The sequence below is a fragment of the Ornithodoros turicata genome, chromosome 8 (genome assembly GCF_037126465.1).
Source record: "Ornithodoros turicata isolate Travis chromosome 8, ASM3712646v1, whole genome shotgun sequence".
Lineage (NCBI taxonomy): Eukaryota > Metazoa > Arthropoda > Arachnida > Ixodida > Argasidae > Ornithodoros > Ornithodoros turicata.
This window is the reverse complement of record NC_088208.1, coordinates 22,528,687-22,548,014: the sequence shown is the minus strand read 5'-3', so window position 1 is coordinate 22,548,014 and position 19,328 is coordinate 22,528,687. Positions and strand designations below refer to the sequence as shown.

Here is a 19,328-nt window from a genome sequence, read left to right as displayed (position 1 = left end):
GCTAGGAGTTTTTTCGGGGGGGGGGGGGGGGGCAGAGTCCCTACGTTCCTGGACCGTATAGAAGAAAGGAATCATTTTGTGATTTTGTTGCAGCTGCAATGTTTACTTGCTGAAGTCGGGGCGGGGGGGGGGGGCAAAGCCCTGTTGCCCACCCCCCTCCCGTAACGGCGCCTATATTCTGGGGGTAGGGGGTGGTGGTGAAGGATTCCCACCTCCAGCAGCTATAATATCCGGGTGGGATGCAGACCCTCACTTTTGGGGGAGGGGGAACAGATTGTTTCTTGAAGGGAAGTGGAGAGGCGAGAGAATGCTGAAGTACAGTTTTCCGATGCCGCAGAAGACAGAAGTAACAGAACTAGGAAAAGAAAAAATTGCATAACAATGAAAGAAACTCTTTGGTTCAAGTGCTTCTCTGTTCGCACGTCCCTCTCTCGCTCTCTCTTTTTCCTTTTTTTTTTTTTTTTTTTTGCTTTGTTTTTTTGCACGTCCGAAAAGTGTCGAATTCGGCCTTTTTTGTATGCTCTCGTTTCATTTGTTCAGTTTCGATTTTCGATTCAAACGTTGTCATACAAATTTGCAACATTTAGAGATACTTCAAAAATCGGTTCGAGTGTGTGTGTGTGTGTTTTTCTTTCTTTTATGTCTGTTTTTCTGTTTTTTCTAAGTTAAAGGCGCCTTCTAGGGGCTATGTGTCGCACCATGACGAAAAAAGAAAATATAAAAATGCGACCGCTGTTTTCTCTCCGCATAGTGGCGTTTCAGTCATCAAGTGAAATATGGCGTCGGTGTTGCGTATTTTGTGTTGTGCGGTAGTTGTTTTCATTGTTAGTTTCTTATCATGTGAAGTCAACTGCAGAAGTGATGACTGTAAGTGTATTGGAGCATACTATATAATAGTTTTCAACCTTCCGAGAGACGAATAGTGGTCTGAGCCGTGCGTCAATGAAACTACACTAGATCCATTGATACGTTCCTGTTCATCCGTCCGTAATCGTAAATTGTCTCCCCCGACCCTGAAAACTCGAGAATGAAGATAATTTAACGTGCAGAATATCGTATTCAACACTTACAATCACTCGAATGAACAAGTTTGAGGTGGCTGATTCAGAAAGTAACGCGGAAAGTTTTACGAGTAAGCTTCCTGGCATGACTGACATTTCCGTATCATTCTCGCTAGTTTTGATTTGTCACGGTTTCATCATAATTTCACCTCTGCCTACGACAGGGCTGTACCAGGAATTCAGTCACATGGCTCAGGAGCGCAAGAAACATAAGTGTTTGATGTTAATAGTTCGAGTAGAACAGCTGTTATCCTGTAGTGCTTCGTGTAGACAGTGTAGCTTACAAAACAAACCACATTGACTCTGCAAACAATTTCTAGAGGAGCGGTGTTGCCCCGGGGCATTTTGACGCAGAAGCGCGCGTGAGGAATCCACGTAGACGTGACATAGTATCGGATATCGCTCTGAACAATGCGAATGTGGTTCCCTAGCGAGGTGTCATCCGACGTGCGAGTAATGACTTTTGTCACACTCGTCGTACGACTAAACACAGCTTCGCTTTGGCAGTTCCCTTTACAGCAACGACTGTGACCATCATTTTATTGTATTGTCATCGTTATTTTATTATTTCGTTTATGAGCTTTGATTGCTCGTGATGTTGGCAGTCATATTGCACCTGCTGGTTCTCAGAAAAAAAAGAAAGGAAGCTGCAACAGCTTTGACTGCCTTTCATTGCATTTTGAGCGTTATGAAGCCGCCTGTTGACAGTTAAATTTCGGGCTTGTTGCAAACTCTTGTTGTTCTGCCTGAGAGGCTAACTTTAGATGAAGGGGAAGCTGTGCATCATCATCGAGCTGCGTCTTTTTTTCCTCTGTGCAACACCCTACCGGTGAGCGGAAACTGGTTCGGAGGGGTGAGCGAGTACGCTGGCAGGGACATAGCGCGGTACTTTCGTTATCGCTTGAACGTGCTTGAAACTTGGTTCGAATTAGTGTCGCTGCTGGTGCATTCCTTCACCCCTCTGAACGCGTGAACAAGCCCGCTTCCGCTTGCCGCTAGGGTTTCGCACTGAGGGGAAAATACACCCCTTACACCCACACATGTCAGGACTCTACTCTGCGCTGTCATGGTTCGGCTCTGGTTTGCTGCTTATTGAACAGCTCCGGTCAACCTTAATAATAACACTGGGAATAAATGTGGTCTCACTCCCGAGCGCGATTACCGCAGCCCTTGGGGCCACGAGGAAATCTTAATTGAACAACGTTATTCTGTTAGTTTAACTTAAGGAATTTGTCGAGTTAACATTCCCCCCGGTGTCTCAAGGGTGGCTGTTATCGCACTGGGAAATGGGACTGAATTCTTTTCGCTGTTATTAAGGTTGACCGGAGCTGTACACGCTGCCGTCAAGTAGTTCAGAAAGTAGTCTGCAGAAAATCTGCTCAGTAAGTGAATATGCCCAGTCGTGCACAGCTCCAGCGATCACGAAGTGCCGCTCGACGCCTTTCCAAGCCGAGCTTGCGTCTGCCTCAGTCGTTTGGGATGCAAAGCACATCAGAAAGGAAAGGCGAGAGAGGGATATTCGGGAGACGTTATAGCTGGTGTTCGAGACCGGTCCGGGCGAGAACCTCGGTTAGGGACAACAGCCAATAAGTATTCTTTTGTGTGCGTGATCACTGCTGCATCGTATCATTGCCTGCTCCACCTGCAGCACATCTCATATTCTCTTTATTCTCAGCAACTCTTTATTCTGCAACACTTAGCTATATAAGTATGGTTCCGGGTTTTTGGGATTAATCCGAAAAACACGTACTGGTAAAAAAATTTGCGCTTTGGATTCATCCGAAAAACTCAGCTTTCTGAGTTATCTGCAGGTTAGTTGTGCATTGAAGACTTATTTACAGTATTTAGTGTGTTTGGTGTTCTGCCGCGAGTGCCTGGAATCGTGCATCATCTCAAGACTTTCTCAGTTACGTGGAGTTTTCCTCGTATGGAGACACCTGTCACCTTTCCTTGCTCGTTCTTTTTGTGGGTATCACATCACAGCACCAATTGCTTCCTCTGGATTTCAGAGACTAACCGAGGTAAAGAAATATAAAACATCAAAAACTCAGATTCATCAGAAAATCGCAAACTCCGAAAAACACGCTCCGGTAATGGCTAAAAACAAATTCGGAAAATCCTGAACCCTATATACAAGCTAATTTAATACAGTAACACTTAAAATACAGTTAATTTCAATGTCCGTCCAGCGATTTGGTGCATCTCTTTTGTCCTTCAGGGCAGTGCCTTCATGGTGGTATTATTTTCCGAGCCACAAAGGGGCTCCTGACAACTACATATAAAATACAATGCAGAAAACACCGTCAGATGTTACCGTTGGTGAACGCACACTCCTCTTTAAGAAGAAATGCGTGCAATTTTGATATCCCCACACGAAGATCGGATCAAATTGCGTAAATGGAGGCAAGCTGGTGACATAACAGTTACAAAGCCACAAAAACGGACACAATACGAACACAACGGTCTGCATTCGGAATGGCGAAAACTCCTGTTCGGACAGGATCTGCCGATGGTTTGATGTGTGGTGTTTCAAACAGGCACGACATACATTTGGGTGTTTCTAAATGAAAAGTTGTTGACATACGTCAAATAGCTTTTCCTTTCACACTTTTTGTCAGATCAGGTGAGGAACACTGCATATGTACTGAAGAGGAAAACAATACCAACACATCGCATATTTGCTCTTTATGTAATATCGGCATATCAGCAGTAAACGGTTGATTTTTCCCTGCATGGGAGCGGTTAGGCATCTGGTGGGATAGTGTTACTCTGAGTGACAGACTGAACGGTAGGTTCGGAGTAACACGGTATGGCACCGGCAGGTAGCACATGACGATGGAAACTCCCCAGACTGTGCTGATGTGCAAACCACTCAAATAGCAGCTGACTTCAAATATGATGATAATATATTAAGAATACCAAATATATATATAATAGAAATAATATATAAAAATTGCAGTTGTGTCTTACGAAATCGACAATGCCAACGTGGAACCAGTGCAGAGCCGCAGCATTCACTTGAGCCGGTCAAGGCGTGGTTCAAATCCAGATGACACCAAGAAGTATATTCCCAAGATCGGTGACAAGGTGCCGACGAAGCCTCCGCCCATCAAAGTTGGCACGCCGTCGACACCGAAAGCCAACGCCTCGACACCGGTGCCCCCCATCTTCTTTAACGCGTCGGATACGTCCACTGTGCATGGAAGCAGCGTACCCGTGGACACCGTCACGAGGTCCGACGGTATCTGGACCGACGAAGAGGATTTGGAGAAGTTGGTGGAGAGTGGGAACGTCACACTTCCCTCTGGATATGAGAACACGACGGTGTGTACGGTTTACTGCTCTCCTATTGAAACGGGAGTCAATCTTCTGACTGCATGCTGGACGTAGATTATTATTGTTGTAATTATTAATTATATGCTTACAATATCGTTGCATCTTGTCACTACATAGTGTGGGTGTCATCTTATTGTCTAGATTCCTGCGTTGTTGTGGTGTGAACCACATTTATCGGTACATCGCTACACATACATTGCTCTACACCTCGAGTTCCTTACCTCACTAATCTCAAAATCACGTGATGGCTGTACACACGGAAGCTGTCTGCACTAACTGTAGTAAGAATTTTTTTGAAATAGGGAAATCAATTATTCAAATTTTTTTTCAATTAATTCAGTAATTGGCTGTATATTCTTGGTTATGTTTGCCGCCTCGTGTCCACACTAACGACTTCCCAGGGCGTTGCCCTCATTAATTTTCACTAATTAGATTTTATGTTAAATAACTACTTAACATGAGAAGTTAATTAGTGAAAATTAACTAGGGCAGTGTTCCAGAAGGTCGCTAGTGTGGCGATCACTGTAATTGAAAAAAGGCACTTCTCTATTTTAAAATGTCGTTCTCACCACAGTTAACGTGCATTTCTTGTAGTGGAAATATAGCAGGTGGTGCACTTTCATTTGACTTAGATAGTCCATTGCGTGTATTGTTGTTCTAGTGACCAGACCTACGCAGAAAGAGCTCAGGTGCTCACCACGGGTGAATTTTACGGAGTTTTCGGTATTGTCTGTTTTTGTAGGATCATCATGAGTACTACAATACGACCTTCTACTCCAATCCCGAAGTAGTAAAGCAGCTTTGGACGGACCTGGACTCGCTACCGAGCGAGCATGTTATAACGCACGACATGCTCTCTAAGTCACATCGACGGGCTGCGGTAGGCTTCTGCATGTGCACGCGTGACTTGATTATAGTCCACATTCAAGCTTTTGTATTAAACTTGACTCATGTGTCTGCCAACGCTTGCATTTCAGACAGTGAACCTCACGTTTGACTTTCCGTTTTATGGACACCCCATAAGAAATGTCACGATTGCCACAGGAGGTATGCACGTTCCACGGTACAACAGTAATGAGTAGGGCATGCTCTGTTGAAGTATATTTGTGGACCAGAACTAATTAACCTATTAACATAATTACAGTATGTACACAGCTGAGCAGCCGTTTCACTTGTTGCTAAGCCTCTCTTAGCAACATTTGGTAGCAGTTGGTAGCATTGATTCGGTGTCAAACTTCAGAAAGTGGGCCATAATCCAATGGTCCACTAGGACCCGTGGTGTCCAACGAGAGAAATAAATAAATAGACTTTCACTCGCTGGAACGAGCATGAAGGAGACTCCCCATCATCTCGTTTGACATTCCACTAAGATGGTCATGTGCAAGCTCTTCATCGTCAACACGATAATAATTAATAATAGTTATAATTATACTAATAATCCACCACAGCGCAATGCAAAGAATTCAGTGGCAGCAGCAACGGAAGTACAACATTCACACGCCTTGGTGTCACGTGAGAATGGTGCCGAGGGAACGTCCTCGTGTCGTCCCACCGATGTCGCGCGTCCTTATCTCGGCACAGTGCCGCCAAACTGTGTGGATTCCAATGACTTATAATCCCGACAATGAATTGCACTGCTCAAGTCAGCAAAGAGTGGAGCTGGGATTTGGTAAATTAGGGAATGCGATACCCATGGAAACAAAAACTTAGCGAATTGATGTTTGGCTATCCTTCTAAAATGTGGGAGACATCACGTTTTCTCAGACAGATTATGATTTTGTCATTTAATATGTGGATTTCTTCTATTTGTGTATTTCGCTGCAAAACGCATTTTGAGACATCCCTGTTTTCTATCAGAAATACACTAGTTCAAGTAGTGTGCACATTGGAGTAATTAGTCAACAATACTTCAAGTTCATGGTCCTCAAAAATGCTTTGGGCCTGTGCATCTAAACGGGCTGTATCTGTCTTTTGTCATTACTTATCCTTCTTGCCTCTATGGTCTGGTGGCTGAATAGCTCCTGGTTCTGTTGCCATCAACTGTGTTTGAGACAACGGTCACTTGTCGTAATCGGAACTGTATCTTTGACATTGTGCTCTCTTTTTCCAGGCTTTTTGTTCACAGGTTACATGCTGCATGTGTGGTTGGCTGCAACACAATTCATAGCGCCTCTGATGGCTAATTTTGAAACAATCTCAAGCAACAATTCAGCTATTAAATATGTGGATAATGGTGAGTCTCTCGTTAAACTTCTGCATGTCATGTATGCTGCCGTTGCTCTTCTGCAACTAAGCAACAAAAAAAAAAAAAAAAACTATGGCCCCCATGTGAAATTGAGGTTTCAATTTTGTTGAGAATAAAAATTAGGGCACAGAAAGAGGAATGTGCTGGTGCGGCTTGTCTTGACCACTTAGACAACCACACGCAGGAGGAAGTGTTATTGTCAGAATTGAATGATTGATAGAAATGAGCGCTTTTTACAACGCAGTAGTAACATATGTATCGGAGAATGACACTTTTCGCATAACATATCTGTGCTCTGAATCACTGTTTGTTCACAGGAACTGCACTTGTTGTGGAATGGCAAGAAGTTGTTCTTCAGGATAGTCCTGCTGGTCAGTCAATTTGCCACAGTAATGTTGTTCTGCTGAATGGAATGTGAATTTTATTGGATTAAAGTTAAGGGGGTTTGCATCAGGGACGGAATCAACATCGTACAGGTACGCGCTCTGAATTAGCCCATAAAAAAAATCTGTGTCATGGGAGGTGCTTATCTGAACCCAGTTCGAGACCTGTGTCTCAGATGCAGTCACAAACCAGAGGCTAATGCTCAGTGGTTCTGGCATGTGCGCTGGTCGCAACCTTATGTGTTACAGTTAAGTCTGACAGCAGCTGTAAACATACTTAACCTGTGTCTCGGACGCAGTCTCAAACCAGAGGCTAATGCTCCACGGTGCTGGCATGCGCACTGGTCATGCCCTTACATGTTATAGTTAAGTCTGACAGTGGCTGTAAAGCACACTTAAAAAAAGGGCCATTGGGTGAATGTGGACTGGCAGCTTAGCAATCTTTCATTTTCATGGCAGATAAGCTTGTGGGTGCGTAGATGAGGTTTTCTTACGCGCCTGCTTCTCCCGTTTCAAAACTGTCAAAGGGAATTGTCACAACCTCCTTTAATGCGGTGTCATCTGTGGTACACTTCATGCTTCGAAATTGTTTGCAGGTGGTAACTACACCTTCCAGGCTGTCCTTCACAAGAGCGGTGACATTGTGTTTGTCTACAAAGATGTAAGCCCGAATTGTTTCTATTTGCTAGAGTGCTGGACAATAAGTACGATAAGGCACATTGTGAAGCATGTCAGGCATTACACACACTTGACTTCTGCTCTTTCTCATCGACGATAAGCTGCAGTGTGCCATTCCTTTCTCTAGCTCCCGATGGCAGTCACTGACATTCCTGACAAGAGCCATCCAGTGAAAGTTGGCATCTCCGATGCCTACATGTTTGATCGAATGGTATTCTGTAAGTGCTCTGCTTCATTTCATCAAAGATGCCTTTCATTTCATTTCCGTTTCCTTTCATCACAAGCCTTTGCTAGTTCTGTACTTTCCGTACTTGCTGACGGGCTAAGGGTGAGGCACACGTACCACAAAACGTGTACACGAGTTTTGTGCCACGACTTGTCACATGCTGCCTGTGCAGCCACATGGGTGGTAACATCCCTATGGCATGCAACCCTGGACTGCTGTGTGCCTAGTACAACGTGGCCTCAGCAACAGTAGCTAAAACGGGTTTTACCCTAAAACACAGGGCCTTAGTTATACACTAGAAAATATGGTATATCAGTTGACTATGTTCAGTCAGGTTTGTTTCGTTACGTGAAAGAACAGAGTTATTGCGTGGCTGAACTTTCCTCGTGAACATGCCAGCAGCCGACAGAAGTTCACTCGATGTAGTAAACTTTTCAGACTCCAAATTTTGCAACTTGGGAGTAGCACGATTCCAGCATTTTCCGAATCAGAACCCAAGGAACATTCCGCAAATCCCCGAACTTTACAAATCTCGAATCATTCAAATCCTTTCTTAGAAAAAGAGCTTAAAATGCCAGGGGAAGAAGAACTATACTGAAAAGTGTCTTGAAGTAGAATTTTGGTACCTTTGTTTAATGAAAAACGCTTTAAATAATAGTTACGTGTGGTTCATCGACTACAGGAAGTACATGAACTCTTGAATCTGAGTTCGTTTTCGTAAAACCAAGAAGCAGTCAAAAGCAATACCATGTTACTTTTAAACTTGTAATGAGAGTTCCTGTTTGAACTTGTTCAGTCTATAACAATGTAAACTAACAAACAAACAAACAAGAAAACACTCACCGGCCAGTCAGGCTTCTGGTGGACTCCAGAGCTGCCACCTTTAAAAAGAAACAAACAAACGTGGTTGGTGGATTCGAAAGATGTGATTTGCCGTTTTGGGACGGCACTCGTATTCCTTCCTGCGATTCTAGGATTCGCAGATTCAGTTGGCCCACCCCTATAATAATCAGTGTGTTCTTTTCCCGCCTCTCTCTCTCTCTCCCTCCCTCTCTAATTTCAGTCCTGAAGCGGAAGACAATCTATGAGTACCACCGTGTAAACCATAAGAGCAGCAACATTAAAAGCAACACAGCAATCTACTTCACTGCTCTGCCAAGTAAGCTTGCTTTTGTGGGAGGGCTGGGGGACATTGCGGGAACACATTATTTGACATTATCGCAGCTTGCCCATCCCTGAAGACCTGTGAAGACTGCAGAACAGCACAGCTGCGCTGGGAATGTCTTTGGTGCGACACACTACAGCGGTGCTCTAGTGGAGTCGATCGACACCGTCAGAGCTGGTTGGAAAACCAGTGTGACCTTGAGGTACGAATCGCCTGCTCGGAGCGCTCGGTTGCCAATGCTTGATGTCAAGCTGCAGTAATGGAAAAACTTGAAACTTTCCAGTCGAGACATGCAAGACATTGGTTGAATGTTTTTAGTAGATGTACCCGGTTAGTGAAGTTAAAGTATGGCGCTTCTTTTGCTCTATAGAAAATATACAGTCAACCCTCGATTTATGAACCTTCGATTTATGAATTCCCTCGTTTTATGAACACTAGCACGAGGAACCAAACTTTTTACATGCATTTTTCCCTCGTTTTATGAACCTCGATATTCGAATAATGAATGGAATTTCTGGAAACCAACTAGGAGGTGCCCAGCGTTTTTGCCCTCAATTTATGAACGGATCATTCCAAGGCCAACGAAAACCTTCAAAGGGATTATTCTTGGTCTTATAAATGACGCCTGAACAGACAAAACGTTTTCAAGGTATTGCACCCTCGGTTCTTAACCACTCGAAATCCGAACAACAAACGGGTTTTTGCAGAAGTGTTCCTGACCTCAATTGACACAGCGGAAGGCATGGTCCAAAGCAAAATTAAACTATTTAGTATTGCATAATAAACAGAGTGTGAATGCGCTGACATCTGTGTTTTGTGAGACTGATACAGCAGAAGGCATGGTCGAAGGCAAAATTACACAATATATTGCATTATAAACACAATATCAACTCGGAAATACTGTTCCATTTGCTCGATAGTACTCACTTAACGGAATTTTCGATTTATGAATCCCTCGATTTATGAACGATTTTTGGGGGAACCGAGGGTGTTCATAAATCGAGGGTTGACTGTACTACCTCGTAAATGTCAGACGCCGAAGGCTTCATCTGAGATGTGCGTAGCGCTTAAAAATCGTGGGGAAAAAAATTCGACTTCGAAATTTGTAAATTAAGGGAATAGGGAAAACACCCCTTTGCTGGACACTGCCAATTTTCTCTCCCGTCATTATCTCGAGATGTTGGGAGGGTCGGTGGCGCTTCGAAATTAACTCTAGGCGGCATATTTACTAGTACAGTAATGACAGAAGTGCATGTTTGTGACGTATGAAAGTGGAGGTTCGTTCTCCGGTTCACTGATCGCTCAGTTCCTTCATCACATGTTAATGTCTCAGAATTTTAAACAGAGAAATAAATATTGTAAGAAATTTTTACTGCTGCCAAAGTGCGCAAAGTCAGCTGGCAGTATCGGCCGTTGGGAACGTCATGATGACAGCTTTTTTTATGTTATTATTATTATCATCTTGATTTGACGACAAAGGAACAAACCAGAAGCGCAGTCTGCACGTGAATTTTTGCATTATGCCCTCCAACTTATAGTTTAGGTCCCAGCTGCTGTTTTTATTCATTGTATCCTCATTACAAACACTGTACTTTGGGGTAACCCTGTATTTCATTGGCCATGTGACATGTTTTTATTTGAAGGCTGCAACCATAATTGCCAAGCGATATATCAAAATGTATCAGGCCAGAGATGCAAGGAAAATACGAGGCCACTGCAACATGGCAGGGCCATTTCGTGAAACCTGCCATCTCTGTGTTTTTGCAGACGCTATGGCCATGTACAAATAGACCAGTCAATAAGATCGCAATGTCACCATGTACACTTGAGTGATCTGTTCCAAACGTCAGCACATTTCCTTTGTTTGGTAACCTGTGTCGAGAGTTTTATCTACGTACAACAATTAGTGAGCAAGTTTCACATATTTGACATTTAAACTTACAAGAGTAATGCCCGACATGTTGCATGTGGGCTGGCAGTGCACTGCTTGTGCCTGAAGAATAGCCAAGGACAAAGCAGAGCTTCTAGGGGCCTTTCTGTGTTCAGTCCTTGTGTATTGTGAAAGGAAAGTGCAAAATCTCACAAGTCTTCCTGTTGCAAACAGGACAAGAAGAGTGCAGCGCAGTGCTCTGCAGAAACTACGCCAGCAACGTCAAATGCCACCTCCCCCGCGAGTGGTAAGCTAGTCAGTCTCCCTTCTGAAGGAGTTTTGACGTAGAATTTGCATCTTTCTGAACATTTATGCAGCTGACACTCTAGAAATTACACGCAATGTCAGTTTGCAGAGGCTCTCAGATTACATGCAACATTTTGCATTACGGTTTTGGTGTAAGGTGATATTAATGAAATTATTATCATTAATTTAGTTTTGTATTTATTTATCTATTAACTCTAGTTAATAAAATCGTGATTGTTTATGTGGCTCGCACTTCAGAAAATATGTGAAACGTTTTGCTGTAGGGTTATATTAATTGGTTGATGTCGTTAATTTAAGTTTCTACTTACTTACTAATTTTAGTTAATAAAATAAACAAATTAAAAGTCGCCAAAGTAAGCTGTGTGCCCAAACCGTCCCGGACGTCTCCTTCTCCGTACCTCACAAACTTCTCACGTTGGGGATCCTCTTTGGCCCCGAGCACATTTGCACCCTTTCACTTTTAAGCTGCACACCTTTTCTCTTCACTATGCACAGGACTGCATTGACCACCCCTTTTTTTTCCCCATTTCACCCTATCACCTCTGTCCTATTTCTGTCAATGACTCGGGCCCCCTGGCAGAGACAACTGCAAAGGCACCCATAGTTACTTCAACAGTAGCGCCACCAGTGCCTACCAGTTCGCAGTCCGAAAGCGGCCACCAAACGCCGGCGGCAACCACCAGGGGTGACCAAGCGGCGACCACAGCGGCCACGTTGCCAGTCACTGATGCTGCCAGTGCAAGGAGCCAGAACGCAAGAGGTACAACCAGCGTTCCTTTCTCTGCGACTCTAGCGAGCCTGGATGCAACTGCGGCGACGGCACGGGGAGCCTGACTTGCTAAAAAATCTGATTTCGCTTTTGCCCCGTTTCCCCAGTCACAGGCACCCGCTTCAGTTGCATAAACGGCAGTCTGAGCACTACATTTATGCGAGATTTTGCGTCAGCTGCACACGACATTCCCTGAGGTTCTCTCAGGCACTTCACCGCATTCAGGGAATTAATTTTTCCCGTTCCTAGAACTTACAGCGAGACTTCGCACGGATTAAAAAAATCTTAGCTGAACGTCATACCGAACACGACACATCATACCGAACACGAGCCAACCCCTCGATACCGAATATAGCCTTCACATCGATTTTGCGCGAGAAATTCGCAAATGATGGCAATACCAAATGTAGTAATAAAGTAGTAATAAAGTAGTAATAAAGTAGTAATAAAGTAGAAATAAAGTAGAAATAAAGTAGAAATAAAGTAGAAATAAAGTAGAAATAAAGTAGAAATAAAGTAGAAATAAAGTAGAAATAAAGTAGTAATAAAGTAGTAATAAAGTAGTAACAATGTAGTAACAATGTAGTAACAATGTAGTAACAATGTAGTAACAATGTAGTAACAATGTAGTAACAATGTAGTAACAATGTAGTAACAATGTAGTAACAATGTAGTAATAATGTAGTAAACCAATGTAGTAAACCAATGTAGTACCAATGTAGCAAACCAAAAGCCGAATGCGAACAGCAGAGAGCAGAGCTCCGTACTACGCCATTCCCGCGAAGATTCCTCCCCGTACAATGAAAGATGCTGTTACCTTGACACTAACACAATGGGGACAATGTTCATCTGTTGCCTCATTCGTGATTTATGAGCAAAAGAAGAAATTTGTGCTTTCCCTCCCCCTCTCAAGCAGGCCTTCAATGCAGAGCTCGTTGGTCCCCGCAAGCCCTCTCCCGCGATGATTTGGCAAATTGTTTGAGGAGAACGACAGGCCTATCCACATTTACTGACCTTCTAGAGGAGGGAGGAAGATGGAAAGTTTAAGTTGGTGTTTTGTTCGCACATAGCTCACATACGACGCAACAGATGCATCGTGTTCCTTTTGTATTGCTGTAGAGGTAACAACATCTTACATTCTGCAAGGAGAAATTGTTGCACTTTTGAGTCCCTTTAATGCGTCTTCACTGAAATGAAATGTTGACAGAGAGGTGGAGTTTGCTATTCTCCCAGCATGTTATCCAGATTACTGCAGCTCAGCCTTGTTACCTTCTGGCCTTCACGTTCATCCGGATGCAGTTGAATCAAAAACAATCTTATTAACTCAGGCACTGTGATGGTGTTAATTTGTGTTGCAAATTCTGATGGTAATGAACTAGCTCTCTCTCTCTATCTCTCTGTCATTCTCTGCATTCAAATTAACTATCTGTGCAACACTACCCTGGATCTATGCTACATCTCGTTCAGCATGTTAGCATGGTTGTTCCTAACAGCTAAGCATTCATTTTTGCCCTTTGTTAGAACAGCATGTTCACTCTGGAGGTGCATCAGACACGTTAGTCAGTGGGCCACACGGGTGAAGAAATACGAAAGTGCCGTGCTCCGTAAACATTTGTCCCAAGCCGTACCATTGGTAGCAATACAGTAAACCCCAGATAACTCGAAGTCGTAAAAACCGGAAAAAAATTCGAGATAAGCGGGGGTTTCGAGTTAAGCGAACAACGAAAATTACGTTGCCACGATGTTACCACAGTGCATGTTATGAAACGTAAAAACAAAAAGCGTTCCTACAGTAATAGGGCTCGTGAACAATTCCGAAGGCATTTATTTTTTTAGCATCATCTGAGACAGAATAACTCCGTAACAGCAACTGCTTAGCATTCGAGTCTGGGAACAAGAAAGCATCTTCGAAGCACTTCAATGCAATGCATGAGACGCTCCTCCCGGCACGTCACTACCGTGGGTACTCTCGACCATTTCAGTATCACTCAGTTTACAGCTACTGGGAACATCGCCGTCGTGAAGCGCATAGTGCTTGAAGTTCAAGTCCTCTAAGTCACTCCTCTCCCCACAACATGCGAGGCGCATCACATCGTTGCACAGTTCATCGCAGTCACTGAACTAGTCTTCTGGCTCCGGTACGGCGGTGGAAGACCAGAAACCCGCACGAACGAAGCAGTTCACGATAATGGCATCATGAACTTGCTGCTAGGCGTTTGATAAGTGCCACCTTCAGCTCCAAAGTCGGGGACTTCCACGTGCGTTGTTCAGCCATCAGGCCGCGAAGAACGAAACGAGACTGAGACGCTCGGACGAATGTAGAGGAGGAGGAGGAGTGACGTTGGGTGGAAAGGGGAGTGCGGTCTGCCTGCCACAGCTAGCGGCGCGTGAGTCACTAGGACTGAAAGGCCTTGACCTAGCCTGGGTTACCGTAGAATGCACGTTATCAGCCATAGGTACGCTGACCTACCGGTGATGGAATTTCAAGATATCCGTATTCCGGCACAAAACAAAAAAGCTTAGACATAAAAGGGCCCAAATACATAAGAAGCATTGGGACAAGAATTGGGACGCAAAAAAAAAAATCGAGATAACCGACATTTCGAGATAAGCGAGTTCGAGTTAACGAGGGTTTACTGTAACGGGACAGTCAGCAGGCAATCGCAACCGGTAGATTGTCCTGTAAAAGTGCACGTAGTTTGGTAGTCCCTTTATGCCGTAGGACAAACTACCCATCCTGGACACTGTCGGGGAATTTTGAATGTCGAGAAGTTTACTGAATCAGATTTTTAGTAAGAGTGGCATGATCCAAAGTGTGTCACTCCTGTCACTCATGTATTTCTTGCACTGTTATTCGCAATGCCTCAGATGCCAGGGAGCAAGACAGATGAGGTAATCTTGTGGTATTTTACAAAAAATACTGCAGCAGTCTTAGTTGAATGGAACAAACTGTACATTTATTCGTAGAGCCTGAAGTTTTAGGGTTTTACCCGATTCTTCCCCGAATTTGCACCCTGAATTGAAGGTTGCCCCCTTTAGGGTGAAACCCGATTTTTACCCGGCAGACTGTCCTCACTGGGACGTCTGTAGGAATGCACACTAACTTGTTTGGCAGCAAACGCAGTTACATCACCATTTGAACCAAACCAGTTCAGTTAGTTTGAGTAACCGACCCCAATTTCCCCCAATTTAGCGTACTGGAAGTTTTTCCACACGAATTTGCATGAATTTACAGCGCATGTTTGTTTACCGAACTTTTGCCTCCCGAATTTAGAAAAAAAAATTTCCCAAAAACATCAGGCTTTAGTTATTCAGCACCCACATTGTTTTCAAAAGTTTTGAAGAAATGTCCTTGACACGACCACGTTTATCATCCAGCAACAGCAGAGGATGGAGCAGTCCACCACAGTTCCATCAGTTCTGGAGGTGTGGTTGCTATCATCATGATTCTGCTTCTAATTGTGGCTGTCGGCCTTTGGGTGATGTACGCCTACCGAAATCCACAAACGCCTGCGGGACAATTTCTTATCAAGGTAAGCCTGATCACTTGCACACTATTATGACATTTTTCTTGGAAAGTGGATTTTCCAGTTGTAGGAACGAGAAACAGCAATCTTTTAAACACCCATCCCCAAAATATATGGATGTCATTTCTCACCGTGGATTTCCTCAGTTCCATAGGGGCATAGTGGTGACACCTATCTGCTTATCTGCTTATATGAGATCTGTGGAGTTTGTCCTCTAGCTCTGTGAACCTCTCTTGTCCTTGTTTTGTGCAAGTTGCAAGTTTCTGCCCGTAAATGTGCGTACGTCATTCTACGGTAGCATTAGTGTACAAGTAGCATGGTTCCCACTGGTCCTTGAAACCCTCGAATACCCTAGGATTTGAAAATTCCATTTCCAAGGTCTGGAAAACCCTGGAATTTTCCCACAGTCCTTGAAAACCCTTCTCTATGCATCTTTTTCCTATTCTCGTGGAGCTGCTAGTGCAAATTCAGGTTCCCTCCCTCCCTCGCTCCTATGTTTTATACTGGGACTTCTACGTGTACACAGTGTAGAGACTTGCCATGAAAAAAATTTCCCCGCCCTCCCTCAGATTATCTTGAATTTGCAGAGTATGACTCTTGGAAGCCATGCTGGTTTACTTGATTCTTTTTCTTGACAAAGTTTCTGCATGCTAATTCCAGTACCGTCCAAGCCAGTGGCGTCTGCACGGTGAAGCGCGGTACACAGCAGCCACTTCTGTTCATATTTAAGCGAAGAGAATAACGTCGTCAAAACGGGGTCGCAGGCCGAGGTAGCAGCATGGCATTGCATTGCCAGCTGCACTGTGAGGACATGTTGTTAGGGCTACCCCCAGTCAGTTCACATGTGTTGATGGTTGATGGAAGAATGTGAACTATGGGACGTGAATGGTGTGGATAGATTTGTGCCTTATTTTGGCAAACATTTTTTTATTATTATTATTATTATTATTTTGTGAAAGAAAATGTACAGCTTCAAGTCGAAGTATCAGGGACTCATGGGAGTCGGTTTTGATGTTTGCCATGAAAATGTTTTACACGTGCGTGTTATTTACCTGCAGCTCGTTTATGTAATAATATTCTACACGCTACGCCAGTGACTAGGTAAGATCTCAGACTCAAAATAAGGGAGGGTTTTGAATACGTAGGTTGGGGGGGTTCATGAACATGCACTTTGCTGAGCAGTGTTGCCAGCGGAAATGGTGGACTGTGCCGGTGCTACAGGAAGATGCCAAATGATTTTTTTTTTATATTTTAATTGAGGCAACGAAAAGGTGGCCGTATTAGACAAGTCACACCAAACAAATTTAAAAAATAAATGTCATTGGTGTTTGTGAATAATGCCAAAAATTTTAATGCATGTTCATGATATTTTAACAATTTTGTCTTTACTTTAGTATGGTGTTGGAAGAAATAAAAACGTTGTGCACAATGCACATTTACTTGTTAATAATAGCATTTAGTTCAGTTGCATCATTGCTCGTCATTTTAATTTTTTTCGGCCTTTGTAACCGAAAATGCCGGGCCATCACTCCGGCCTTTGAATTTTTATTATTTTCGTACAAACAGTCTAGCAAACAAGAAGAAAAATCAAATGTTAATTACATGTTATTGAGGAAAGAGAATGAAGGGGTTGAGAGCACGCGCGCCCTGCAATTCTGTAATTCTGTTTGTTGTCGCAGTATAACATTTGGACTTTGGGTCGCGGGGTTGTGTTCTTCCTTTCCGCAACACATGTATAGCATGCGTGGTAACGCCTGTCCATGCGGGTGCTAAAGAATGGTAAAAACAATCAATCTGCTATTGGTTCAAGAAAAAAAAAACAAGAATGGATAATTAGTGGAATATAAAATGATTTGACTCAGAAATTTAAGCCACTGCATTCGTGATGAGCAAGCTAGCTGCCAGTGAAAATACCAGGTTGGCAACACTGCTTATCAGCATTTACAGCGTTTGTCCTCGGAAATACTTTTTTTTATTTTTATCTGTTCATATCGCTTTGCGTGCATTCAGGGCTATTAGTTTTGTCAAAGAAGCTTTACAGTCATATGGTTGAAGATCAAATATCTTTTTTAAATCTCAGTGGACCATTTTTTATGCTGTGCTTCGTAAGCCTCAGCTCATACTGTGGAAGTCAGACAGATGAGCATTTTCCCCATTTCATAGTGGTGGTACATTCCATGAGCATTGTTCCAAATAAGCGTTGTCCAAACAAAGTATACTTGGGTAACCAAGACAACGAGAGATGTCATTTCATGCAGAGCACACTTGCAGATGCCTATGTGTTTTGAGCGTGTAGCAAGTTTTTTAATTTCTTTTAATTTTTTTTTTTAGCATTTTCGTCGGGTAAGGGGGGGGGGGGCAAGCTATACTTAACCCGAAGCAAGCGAAATATTAACTCTTTTTAGTTCTTATACTCACTGCCTGCTCGTAGCGACGTAGTTTGTTTTTGTTTTTTGTTTTTTCGTCCTTGCTGCAGCTTTGCTTTGCGGCGTCTGAATGTGGGTAAAAAAAATTTGTCAAATCATATTTCTTTTGCTGTGGGGAATCAATGTGTCCAACATTTCATTGTTTCTGCAGTAATTCAGAATTGTGCACTCATGTCTGTACCTTTTGAAATGCTGGATAGCAATGCAACTGTGATTCCTCTTTGTCTACTAGCATTTATATATGAAAAGATCTGGATTACGTTTGGAAATGTATGTCTCAAGTATATTAACACTAGGCTTAACAGCTAACTGCTCATTTTTTATGCAGTCTTTTGCTGGCCACAAACATTGATCTTAATGGGTACCCAGATACGTGTTACATTTTATTGAGGGGACTCGTCGTGATAAACTCCTGACTGTGGAACATTCATACTGCAGAGCACGTGGAAGATCTGCTAGCATTTCAGACTGTAAATTGCTTTTAACTGTTTACCACCTAGTTGGTAATGGTTTTACATCTGCTTGCATTCTTGTCGATACTTTTGCATAACCTTTGCTTGATCATCAGCCGTTGCAGATGACATCTTCCGTTAAGCTTACTCAGCTTACAATATTTGAGAGATACCATAGAAAATGATATATTACAGAGTATATTTTGCAGCCTCCCTGCGTTAGGTGGTTTATCGCAGGATTGTGACATGGAAAGGGGGAAACGGTTGCTTTTTTTGCGGAGTGTCTGAGTAATAAATATATTGAACTCGCACATTTGCTGTGTTTTATGAGCAAGTGTAGCATTCAGAAGCTGTACTGCAGAGATGAATTTATTATAATCAAGTTTGCTCAATTGTGTACCTGCTTGTCTTGACTTTTTTTTTTTTTTTTTTCGAGTGCAGTGTCTTCACAACGTGAATCTGACTGAGCTTGTGTTCTCTTCTGGTATTACAGTAAGAGTGTGTAACACACCCAGAGATCTTAGGTTTGCTTGTTGAAATAAACTACAAGCTTGTGCACACACTGTATTATTAATGGGCCACTGCCGCTTCATGTGGTTATTTTCAGCTACGTTATCTACACATACTCTTTGCCAAAGAGGACTTGAGGATGCCGCAATATGTGTCTGTCTCGCACACTGTTCATTCATTGGGCGTCCTGCAACCCAGTCCCCGACCCACCAGTCACACCTTGCCCTGGAACTTCATTCTGGCAGATCCCTACCCACCACCGACGACCCTCCACTGCTTTTGAAGCAAGCAGACACAAGATTGTCCGGAGATCAGATCAGGCGGTCCGACATAGCCAGAAAAGCCTTCGATAC

At 43.3% G+C, this 19,328-nt stretch overlaps 1 protein-coding gene across 2 annotated transcripts; it reads left to right on the top strand.

Annotated features, from left to right (window-relative positions):
- Nucleotides 1-762: 762 nt before the first annotated feature.
- LOC135366704 (plexin domain-containing protein 2-like) lies at nucleotides 763-19,023 on the top strand. 2 transcript variants are annotated; one of them, XM_064599529.1, is made up of 14 exons: nucleotides 763-867; nucleotides 4,021-4,385; nucleotides 5,140-5,277; nucleotides 5,375-5,444; nucleotides 6,508-6,630; nucleotides 6,960-7,013; nucleotides 7,622-7,686; nucleotides 7,831-7,921; nucleotides 8,993-9,088; nucleotides 9,154-9,296; nucleotides 11,199-11,271; nucleotides 11,872-12,051; nucleotides 15,439-15,593; nucleotides 16,248-19,023. In XM_064599529.1, the coding sequence occupies exons 1-14, from the start codon at nucleotides 777-779 to the stop codon at nucleotides 16,314-16,316; spliced, it is 1,713 nt and encodes a 570-aa protein (XP_064455599.1). In that variant the 5' UTR covers nucleotides 763-776; the 3' UTR covers nucleotides 16,317-19,023. The 2 variants fall into 2 exon arrangements, with proteins under 2 accessions (XP_064455599.1, XP_064455601.1); XM_064599531.1 differs by lacking the exon at nucleotides 11,872-12,051.
- The last annotated feature ends 305 nt before the right edge of the window (nucleotides 19,024-19,328 follow it).